Here is a 12,118-nt window from a genome sequence, read left to right as displayed (position 1 = left end):
TTATAAACCAGTGCCCAGCTAGCCACATGGGTACTCCACTACAGGAGCTGCTGGCTAAGAACTCATGTATGGAAACAATGGTTTCTCCTTAAAGAACTGTAGGCTCCACCATGCAAAGACAAGGCCTGATTTGGGATGAACTAAAACAACAAGGAAGAGGCAGCGTATTCTTCCAAGAATACACAGTTCACAGAACACTGCTGTTTCACCGATGACCATGAAGTGTCCCTATTCCTGTAGGGATGCTCGAGCACAAAAATGTCGTTGGTGTGTAGCTGAAACAAATGTTCTCTACCACCTCCTATCAGGAAGACTGGATTGCGGTACACTTCTGCAGAAGACCAGGTAGAGGATGGGACAGCTTTTAGTCACTCTCTTCCCCCGTCTACTTAACAGCTCCATAAGGTAGGATTTTATGCAACTAATTGGGAGAGGCAGGAAAGGGGTCTCCATACTGTAACAGCTTCAGGAGGAATACTTGTAATTTTTGATGCCACCAGCTAAAGGGGAACAATACCATGGCATAATTTGGGGCAGTCTTCACTCAGCATTACTTTGTACGAGTTGCATGAAAACTAACCAGTGCATTGGGATGACTTTCATACTGTCAGAGGAGCGTGAGTGTTTGCTACACAGTCACAAAAAAAGTTACATTCAAGTATCTAACTTCCATTTTTCTTGGGTTATTAAAAACAGCCAACTGTGACAAATCTCAAAGGACAACAGAATTTCTTTACAACGACAAAGCACACATCAAAAGTTCCTGTAACTTGGGAACAAAATGAAATGTTTCTATTTTTTCTTTCCTGTGTTTCAAGAAACATGAAATATTCTAAAAATCTTCCATGTTTGGTCTAATCATTTACATTTCAAAATACTGGGGTACTGTAAGAGTCACTTCTAAGCTGAAGAGTCTATACTCAGCAAGACATTTTTTTTAAAACCCTCAGGTTTTTTTTCTTGTGACACTTCCAGAGAGACACAAAGATGAAAACAGAACAAAACAGGAAACGATTTAACTACAAAAGTGAGAGGAAAAACTGCTCATGGTTAAGTGCGACATTTGGTTTGAGAGTTCAACCCCTTACAATACTCTTTTTTCTCACCTTAAGTCATAATTTTATTCAAAGCTGAATATGGTGACATTACTACCTTAAAGATTTTCAAAATCCAGTGTTGTTCTTACCTGTTTTGGCTGTTCTATGATTTGAAGATATGGTCCATCTGCTAACATAAAAGAAAGAAAAGTTGTAATATAAATTATATTTCTATGACATATAAATTGCAGGGGTAAAATTTATGTCCTTGAATGTCTTGAGATAAAATTTTTGAAATCACCTAAGCATCTTCAGAACTTATACTTTAATAAATAATCACTTGGCAGTTTGTAATTTCTAGCGTTCCCCAAGACAAGTGATGTAAGGGAAGGATTAACTCAAAAAAGTTAATTTGAGCTCAGAGGGCCTAAATGGGCAATTCTGATCACCCACTTAAGACTGGCAAGGGTGAGTAAGAACAGGATCCTCCCCTTGCCACTGACAAGCAGCCTGGTCTTCCTGAGCTAAGGTTAACTTTTGTATTTAAACCCCTTGGGTTCTAAAGACTATACTCACAAGTTTTTGGCCCTAGGGCTTCCTACTGAATAGATGCTTTTGAAAGTCTAGAGACAGCCAATGGGAAGCTCTGAGGTATGGGAATATAGGAGGAATTTAAGCTGTTTCAACATGCCGTAACAGTCAGAACTGCTTAAAAAAAACCCCAAACCTGGAACTGAGGAGACTAAACAATTTACATTCTTTTAATAATTTCAGATACGCTTTTAAATATACTGTTCTGCTGTGCCTCTAAAAACACTGAACACACTCTATTTGACTACAGATACAGACTCTATAATGAGATCCATCTTTGAGCATGATGCTAATACATGGGATTATGTTCTACTAAAATTCTATTTGTGTCTTTCAAAGAAGGCTTCCTTAAACAACTTTCAGTCTTGCACCACTCCCTGAACACTGGCTAACTTCATACCATAAACGTCATTCAAAATTCACCAGTTTAAATAGCCTTTCTTTGAGCAGGCTCTAAATCCAATGAGAACTCAGTGTCACCAGAGTTAAGAATTCATCAGCTGATCAAAGTTTAGCTCCAACTCTGGTCAGTTATTTACATCAAGAAGGAAAGCTCTCTAGGTGGATGAGTTGGATGGCTGTGAAATATCTTCTAGAATGCAAGCCACTCCTGAGTCTGAAAACAGTTCCAAGAGGATGATTTCTTTGCTGCCTCTTGCTAAACAGAAAAGATTCAGATTTCAACGCTAAAAATTCAACTGTTATCAAAGCAAATCCCCAACGACAGCTTCACTGTGAATACCTACACAGTACTTTGCTACCTATATTCCTGTTGGAATTATGTATCATCACTTATACTCTATTAAAGGTATTAATGCTAAGGAATCAAGCAAGCTCACTGGGACACGTGAAACCTCCAAAGCAGACAAGCCACAGCTATGTGGCAGAGTCTGCAAGCATACAAAGCATATCGTGCCCTGCCAACATCCAGGTGTGATCTGCCTCTGAACAACGGCACCATCTGCAAGTACCACGCCATCCAGCTAGCTCAACCAGGTAGTACTTGGCTTCAGCACAGAACCACATACTTGCATTAACTTTAGGCCTCGTGTTCACTGATAATTAAAAATGGCAGAGGATTCATTAATTTAGTTTGTAGTATGACTACATGCATCCTTCTCTGCTCCTCAATACAACTTCACTTTACTAAAACAAACCCTCATGTTTTTAGTCAGCACAGGTCTTAATTGAACGGGCTTCTCTCAACATGAAAGTTTTGATAAGCAAGCTAGTAGATGGAATTAGTATTTTGCTGTTGAAGTTAGCTGACTCAGCAACAGAATTAACCTCATGTCAAAGTTGTATTGCAAATGTCAGTCACAACAATTTAACAAAGATCATTTATTTCCCAAGTCCAACACTCTTCCTGTGAAAAACAGTGCTACAATTAAAATCTTGATGTCATGCAAAACAATTGCCTCAAGACCACATACACATCATCTTACATTAGAAAGCGTGGAAAACAGTTTGGACTTCAGAAACTTTAAAAGACAGAGAGTAATATTTAGCTTTGGTGTGGTTTTATGTTTCAGCTTTTGTCTGTAACATGGAGTCAAGATGAGTCAAATTGGGTTTAAGCATTGTATCAACACTTAAATTTAAGTCCTCTGTTCACAGACCTCTAACCCTCTTCACGCTTTAAGCATCTAAAATTCTATACTTTGACAATCCAAAGGCCTTGTATCTTCTGGGCACTGGCAGAAGTAACACACCTAAAATGCAACCATGTAGTTCAACTTTCAACCAAGCCTCCAGGGCAGGATCTGCCAAGTAATTGTTCTTCGGCTGTTCTCTCCTTAGGAATTCATTTTCAAGGCATACACATTGGGTTAGTATCGGCACAAAATACTACTGCTTTCTCTTAAACGTTAGCCAGAAAAGGAAGTGCTCTTTTATCTAACAGATAAGCGGCTGCAGCAGTCCCCCAGGATGCAGCAGACTGAGATTCCAACTTTTCCTCAGCATAAGGAATTTCAAACTCTTAAGAGAGGGATATACGCTATATCGGCATATTAGAAAGCTCAAGGGGAATTCTTCGTACCACTGAAATGGTTTCACCTTGTATGGCACCTCTGAAAAGTCAGGAAAATTGAAAACTTAAAGACTGTGGTTCCTATGCCCCCTTGGGAAAAAAGCTTATAAAAAGCACACAAATATACTGATACAAAAAAGTCAAAGTATCTTACATACTAATACCATGGAAGTGCAAAAAAGGTACAGTGTAAATGTACAAAGGCAAATTAGGTGTCTGTTATCATTAAGCCAGATATATAAATCATATACAAAGGTACATAAAACAAGGTTTTATGAAGTCTTATTTTAACCTTTGGGTTTTGTGTCTAAAGTTTTTCTCTTTTTACAATGACTAAATAATTCTCTGGTACAGCATCTGAACCAGATCCAAGTAACAGTACAGAGAAGGCACTCTAATGCAAGGCACTTAATTACATTTGAAATGCTCTTTAAAAATAAAGCAGCAATATTCAAGGTAACTTCCAAGCATAAATGGCATATTATTTTGACTATAAAAAGGACTTTACTTAGTGAAAGGTCTCATACAGCTGTCTTCATTAAACTCTGAATACTTCCCAGAAGTACATTAGAAGGACAGCCTAACACTGGCTATATGTGGTTCCTTCTTTCTCTCACTCATCCTTTCCCATGGGGAAAAGAAAAGATGTTTAGTGTTTTGCACAGGGAAGTTTTTAATATTTCATTTCTATTAGTAGGCATGTCTGGTCTAAGCAGACCGACAGCAGGAACCTGAAGATGTATACCTTGTAAGAGGAACTAATAATGATGATAAGATTTGTGATGATCTTTTGCACCTCTGTCTAGGCTGGGAAGTTGCTTGCTTCAAGTTCTTGTTTAACGAGCACAAGAAGGAACGCTAGTTAATGCGTAGCTTAAGTTCTACTTTTGCCCTGCAGAGAGGCTGAAGCAGCATACAGTCACGGAGCTGGCATCTACACAGGGATGACTCTCACAGTTGCCAAGAGCCAAGTTTTGACATGAGCACTCCTCACAATTTGCCTGGCATGGCTGCAGTCAGGAGTGCTAAGAACGGCAACTAAAACATGCAGTCCTCCAGCCTGGAGGGGGTTTGATGCAGACTGCCACATCCTGGGTATGCTTCAGTGCTTCCTTTTCTGTCTTCTCGCCTTGGTTGCCACAGACTGACACGCATCCCACTGCCTCCCCTCCAGCCTGAGTCACAGGCCCACTTCCCCACATCTTCTTCAACTGCTGCATTTCTTCATTTTCCTTCCTGCCTGAGTCAGAGGCTCTCCTGCATCTTGACACTCCCACCACTTACATTCTTTCTTCCTCTTGACAGGCCTCACCCTGCACACACACTTCCCAAAGGAGCACCCATCTTAGGCTCCCTCTTGGTTCCTTCTTCCCATCATAGCAAAGTCAAGAGAAAAGGGGTTTTGTGACGTTGGTGGGATATCCCCACAAGCCTGGCAGCACCACAGGACTAGTGGGGTCCTTTACCTGACAACTTACCTAGTACCTGAAGCCATACAATTTAACCTGAAACCAGCTGTGGTCAAGTCCCCCCCCCACCTCCTCTCTGCTAGTGGGTCCCCCAGAACAGGCATCTCACCCTTGTAATCGTGTCTCATTTTGTTCTGTGGACATGAGTGAAAATGCTCATAGCCTCCACGTTTTGATTGTTAAATTCAACACCAATCCTGCTGTGTCCATCCTGGCAGTGGCACTTTGCTAAAAGCTCACACTAGATCTAGTGTCTTATCCTTCCTGAAGGTCTATCGTAGTATTTGTACGTTCTCCCCCTCGGGGATTCACCCGCACAGGAACACCCTCTTGCATCTCAGCTCTGCAGTGTTCAAAGCATGATGTTTAAAGCAAGCAGCACACAGGCTTTGCTCTTTCCTCAGTTCACTCTTCAAAATACAAGCACAGAAGATCTAGAAAAAACACCAGAAGCAGTATGCAAGTCTGCTCATGCTTATGAGGATTCAGGCCACTGCTATAGAACAGGGAAAATGAACACTCATCTAATTTTTAGTGATGGTCAGGCTTCCTTGAATCTCTATCATTCTCTCTCTCTGAAAAAATATGAAATAAAAGTGCCTTCTTTTTCGCTCTATGCCCTTCTCAACAGCAAGCATCACAGAAGGTTGGGCAGAGGAGGTTAAAGTTATACCAGAAAACCAATTTTAGCAGCCTCCAGGCAATACTGTTCAGCTGCTGATGGTCCTGCTTCAACTTCACAGGCTTAAAATCACAACACCTTAATGCCAACAGATAGTTAGACCAGAGCCCCTAAAAACCAAGGCAATTAAGAAGTTCCCAAAACCATCTCTAACAGGCACACAGATTGCTACATTACATGGTTGTAGATGGCCTTGTATAATCAGGAGGAATAAGAAACACCCAAAATTATAAAACGTTTTGCTCAGAGCTCTTGCCCATTTCCTCTCCAATTTAAGGCATCACTTTATCCCTCCACTACACAGTGGACATCACACCGATGCACATCTACCTTTGCATTGCCTAAATACGTGCCATGGATAATGCTCCCTCCATTCCCGATGCCTTTGAGAATTACTACCTAACTCTCAAAGGCAGGATACTTCCCAACGAGCCAAAGAAGAGGCTGACTTGACGTCACGACATACTGCCTTTGCTGCTGGTGCTGTTTTAAACACACAGCTCAGTCCTGTAGCTTGCACTGCCATGGTACTTGTTATAGATACACTCTTTTGTCACCAAAGGCACACAGAGACTACTTCTCTTTCTAGATTTAGATGTAAATGTAGAACTTGAATCACGTAACTAGCTACTACAACTTTAGGACCAAAATAACCAAGCCTAATTTTTACTTAAAACTGACATACGTGAGATAAAGAAGTAAGCAAAGACACCTGAGCACGGACAACCTCATTGAGAAAATTCTTGTCTTGACATCTCAGAGGTTTTCTACTCTTACTGTAAATGTTAACATAACAGCAGAACATCTATCATCAGAAAGTCCCCAAATTCCCCAGCTATTTGTTGATTCACCTACGCTGGCATGATATGGCAATCCACAGTTATATATTAAACCTGCCAGCCAATGTACTAAGTCTGACATTGCGCTTTAATGAACGCATGGACTGAAAGATGTAGGCACCACACCAAATCGTGAGGAACAAGTTCTTTCTGTTTAAATCATCCAACTGTTGTAAAGAAAAGTCCATTTTAGAACACTCTATTTCACCCTCTCCATATCTCAACTGGAAGTACTTTTGGAAAATCCCACATGAATTTTTAACTGGCCTTGCTTTGTAGAAAGAAATCATTAGTTCCTGCTTGGAAACAACTAAAGCATATTATATAAATTATTGTATTACCTTATGGCCAAAGAGCTAAGTCCACAGTAACAACACCACATAGTTTCAAGCAGGGGAATAAGCAAGCATTATACTGCTGCTACTCAAGAAACAAAATCACAATGGCATCATCAGATGCCATTGAAATGATCAACCTTTTCTAAAACTTATGATTAATTTTTTGTTTGTGATAACCTGAAATCCATGATCCTTTATTAAATCCCATTTTGTACACAGGGAACTCGCCACCTAGAGTGCAGTAGTAGACAAGAGCAATGCCACTAAAAAAAAAAGGCTTTTTCTAAGCAATTCTGCAAATTAAGCTAGACTTAGCCCAGTAAGAGTTTTCTGTGACTGCAGAACTCAATGAATTCTTGACTCCCCCACATGGTTTTAAAAACAGCTGTTTTCTAGTTTAGGCAGGATATAGATATCTGAAAATCAGTTTTATATATCTGAATAATTTGTATGGAATGAATCTGGCATGAGGAATACAGAGTAAGCTTAAAAGGTACGTGCAAGAGATATCTTTATGGGGAAATCAAAATTCCAAAAACCTTATTTGTTCCATAGAAACTCTGGGAGAACAGTGAAAAAAACCCTTGGTATACAATGCACAAGCCCTTTAATCCTGCACAGATGAATCTTACTGAACAATCTTATCTGCCTTAATAAAAACATACTGCAAACAAACGATTGCAACATTCATTCGTTGGATGCTTGTCCATATTTGCCAAGAGCTTTGCTCATCAGAACATTTTATCTTGAAACAAAATTAGCTGTACCATATGTGTTTCTTGATCTTTCCTTGCTACTATTCAGTCAAGAAAACTGAAGTATGCTTTAAACCAGGAAACACTGAAACAGCAACCATGATTTTTTATTTTTAAAACCAGCATTTATTGTTACTTTAGGGTGGAATTTTACCTATGAAGTAAAAAGCTAATTGCTTATTTCATTTTACTCTTCACACTTTCACTGCTGCCAAGTGTATCAAACATTGAGAACAAAAGTGATTTGCATTTTCAACAAAAGAAAGCAATCTGCAATACAGAAGTAACCAGCTATGTCCTGATACAACAGAGTCAAACAGATCAACAACAGAAAGCTGTCATGTTGAAAGACGTTAATAGCTATATTGGAGATACATTATTGGAGATATATATTGAGAAAAACCTCACCTGCCTAAATAAAATTTTATTTCCTTCCTCCTTTCATATCAGCTATTCTAACAAACTATGCAGGAGAAACAGTTTTCTAAATTCAAGCAAGAAGTAATACTTATAAAGAAATTTAATGAGCAAAACCAGATCAGGGTTGATGAAGAAGCTAATACGGCTGAGGTATAACACACTTCTATCTGATATTCCTGTTCTGGAACCATACTGGAAGAACTGTGTGTATCAGACCTTTGCAGAATACTATTTGCTTATTTTCAGTGGTTGGCTGCAAAATTTGACTCTGAACTTTCAAACTAGTGTTATTATTCAGGAAATTGTCAGGTACTTTTAATACCAGACTGCCACTTTACAGGAAACAGAAGTCACCGAGAAGGAAAAACAGACTCAAATGATACAGGAAGTTGAATATACTCTACATGTTATTAGTGAAAAACAAACACCTTAAGAATTATTACAACAAATGAAACACTGTTCAAAAGAAAAGAAAGAACATATTGCGCTCTGAAAACTGTCAATACAAACCTGTAGGTCACTGAAGATGCGAATTTAGAAAAAGAATACAGAATAATTTATAAAAACAGGTCACTCAAAGGTCTTTGGTCACTCAAACCATTTAACTAATTGAAACTTTCAGTTTCTGTACAAGCCAGAAGAAAATCATATTTGCTTCACTGTTGAAAATTTCATGAGGGTAGGAAAGAGATGCTTAAGAGTGTAATAAAAAGTCTAGTTGACAACTTTGGGATCTAGTATTATTAAATACAAGAGTGTAAATAAAAAAATCTCTGAAAAGAACTTCACAAAAACCAAACTGGAAGAAACAGCAGGACAATAGCACAATCAAATAGCAATGGTTTCCTACCTGTTCGTAGTGGTAGGTCTGAAGTGATGTAATTTGTATTATTAAATAATGCATTCATTCCCATGAACTGCTCCATTGCAAACATCTATATTGAAAGAAAATATACTCTTCATTACTACATATATACATAATTTCATAAAGCATCTATTGGCAAAGAATTTCAAAGTTCTCTGCGAATATTGAGACTGTAAACACCCTGGATGCAGTACATAAACATTTTATATCTATTTTGTTTTTGCTGGCAACAGCAGTGCAAACAAAACTGATAGTACTGACCAAGTTTCACCAGTATCACGAGACTGCACTGAGCTCAGCACATTTTCTAAGCACCCATCTTGCTTACATGCACCAACAACTATATATTCAAAAGAGCTTATACAGTAAATTCTGAAAATCTGACCCTAGGTGTCTTGTCCAAGGTCTTGCTGAGAAAGTGTGAGTTTTCGTTTCCACTTCTGTGATTAAACCCCATCAGACTACATTCCTTATGTAAATATATTTACAAGCTCTAATGCAAGAAAACAGTATACCCAGGTTAATATTTTTCGGGGTTTTTTGGTGGTTTTTTTTTTTTTTTGAACACTGACATGCCTTAACTCACTGTAATTGTTGTCAGGTATAAATCTATCTTCTTCCAAAGTGGAGCAAGCATAACACAGAAATAGTTTCTTTTCGGAAATTAAGATGAGTAGAAATGATCTTTCTTTACTCAAACTTTTCACTCAAGCACAATTCTTGCAATTCAAATGGATCACGAAATGACCTAATGTGATCAGGAAGAGCTTCTGAAGATCTACGCCTACTGATCTGTGTGAGCAAAGGAACATTTTAGTCATCGATGTCAATGTGAATTTCACAAAAAATGACACAAAGGGGCTTTTTAAGGCATAGGGGGCTTTATTTTCAGATGAAGTCCAATGTCCAGCACAGAAGAAATTTCAGAGCAAGTTTCACAGGCACACAGGGCATAAAAACAACTATTTTTTAAATTCCTTCTTTCAGCAGGCCTAGCTTTCCTTTTCATTTCAGCCATTTCACCGGTGACAAGGCACTTTACAGGTCACATAAAAAACACTTTAGAGAAAAAAACCTCAAGATTTCCCCAAACCTTATTTCTGCCAATAGCTAGAATGCTTTTACATCTTCATGTTGTTAAGCCTAGGAAATAACGGGACAATATGAGAGGAAGCCAAAACAGAGAGATAGGAGACAATACAAGGATACTGAAAATACACGAATCCACTTACTTGGGGATCAGACACTCCCATAATATAGGAATCTTCTCCTGCCATTTTAAGTCCTGAAACACAAAAACATGATCAGAATTCTCATTTTTTTCCAATGAACATCAATAGAGAAACTTATTTTACTCATAATGTTAATTATTTCTAAAATACTCTTAAAATTTCTTAGTACTTGCAAGGGACAGGCTAAGGACGGGATAGGCTACAGCTAGGATTTTCCATTGCCTGCTCGCAAGCAACTAAAAATTACAGCAAAGTCTTCAAGTCAAAATTTATTAAAATCAGTTACTAATTTGTTTCTGTCTTCGCTCTGACTATTCTGCCATTCGGGTTTAGGCAAAATCATTATCATAGTTTAGCAAAAGCAGGACTCTGCATTTTTATACAATAAAAAGACTTCTGAGCATTCATGAATGAACCCTAATGGTTTTCTTGTGAAGTGTTACTAAATTCAAGATAAAGATGCCTGAGGAAGAACACCCAGTATTTTTTCTGTAAATAAAAACAGGAGTCAAGCATTGACTAATTCTGGACACCTTTATTTCCAGAGGTCCACAAGTGCTTGGCACCCACAGCAACTCAGTGCTGACAATGACAATTCTGGATGTACAAGATACCTAACTCTCTCTCACAGGTCTACATGTAAAGGGTGGACACTGGGGAAAGGTAGCCTGGTTTAGTTTTCCTGGGGCCAGCAGCAAGCCAGCAGCAGAGCTTGGAAATTTTCTTAGGAATTTGTTAGGTCTATTATAAAAGATTAGGGTTATTTCCTTTCATGTAGGCATTACTGAAAGAATTATAATTTCACTTATATTGATCTTACTAAAAAAGGCTCTCCAAGAGAACAGCTGAAAATAACTGTACTGACTGCTTCAAGAAACTCATGTCTGCCTATGCAAGCAGACTCTTTAAATAAGGTTAAAAACTAATAAAAGATTAGCCCTCATATTCCACCACAATGAACATAAGCCATGTTTTCCAGCAAAGTGAACAGTGAAAATCTACTGCCCTATGAAAGAGAGTTGGCAAGCAACCAGTAAACCAGTAAAGAGAAACTGAGTCACCGTCTACCTTCTACATGAACTAGAAAGGCAAATATCAAAAAGAAAATTGGAATACTCAGGTACTTCACTTTGATGGAAGTTCAACTCAGCTTGTTAACAAACCCCAAAGACAACATATAGCACCCATCCCACACAAGTAGAAAATGAAAGAAAATTCAAAATGGAGAAATGGGATACACTTAATACCCAGAGGACTTCCAGGAAAAAAGAGTTCCATGAGGATGAAATTACTTTTTAACCTAGAAAATAAAAGTATTCATCTGTTTGTAATTCAATTTTAGAGAGAAGTATTTGCTGGGTAATATTTATTTGTGGTAATTTAGCAAATATCAAATAACTGGTCATAAGATTTCAGCCAAAAATTAGTAACAGATAAAATGAGCAGCCACAGTCACCCATACTGTATTTCATCACGTAATACATCAGGATTTCACCAATATAAAAAATACCAGTCAGTCATATTATCTCACAGGCACATTCTGCAAAGCATTATTTTCATCAATAATTTGCTATTGTTATTATCAATCTTTATGGAAAAAAGTCAACATACAAGGCATAACAAAACCTTCAGCATACAACAAACGTTACCAAAATGTTTTTATTTGACATTACATTCCGTAGGAAGAATATAACCCTTGTTACCAACTGTCAAGTTACTGAAATCACCAAAATAACTGTAATTTAGTTTTTGGCAAACGCTTCCCAGTTAAAGGTGTAGATATTACAGTAAACAGTCTGAAGACCTCAACAGCCAACATTTTTTAGGAAGCATGAGAAAATACCCACCCCGCAGGTAA

The 12,118-nt window shown here is 38.2% G+C and overlaps 1 protein-coding gene across 6 annotated transcripts in view; it reads right to left on the bottom strand.

Moving 5' to 3' along the window:
• The window catches only part of NFKB1 (nuclear factor kappa B subunit 1), a 60,795-nt gene that overhangs the window by 37,386 nt on the left and 11,291 nt on the right, over positions 1–12,118 (bottom strand). For 2 of the 6 annotated variants that reach the window (XM_074823178.1, XM_074823182.1), the window contains exons 2-5: positions 10,261–10,313; positions 9,615–9,820; positions 9,014–9,098; positions 1,187–1,227 (exon numbers count right to left, since the gene is read on the bottom strand). In XM_074823178.1, the coding sequence (XP_074679279.1) occupies positions 1,187–1,227; positions 9,014–9,098; positions 9,615–9,665 (177 nt within the window). In that variant the 5' untranslated portion in view covers positions 9,666–9,820; positions 10,261–10,313. Of the gene's footprint in view, positions 1–1,186; positions 1,228–9,013; positions 9,099–9,614; positions 9,821–10,121; positions 10,172–10,260; positions 10,314–12,118 lie in introns of all 6 variants that reach the window. The other 4 variants (XM_074823179.1, XM_074823181.1, XM_074823184.1 and 1 more) reach the window with 4 other exon arrangements.

Source organism: Strix aluco, chromosome 4 (assembly GCF_031877795.1).
Source record: "Strix aluco isolate bStrAlu1 chromosome 4, bStrAlu1.hap1, whole genome shotgun sequence".
NCBI classification, from domain to species: Eukaryota; Metazoa; Chordata; class Aves; order Strigiformes; family Strigidae; genus Strix; species Strix aluco.
The sequence above is the reverse complement of the archived record's forward strand: the minus strand, read 5'-3'. Positions and strand labels throughout refer to the sequence as shown.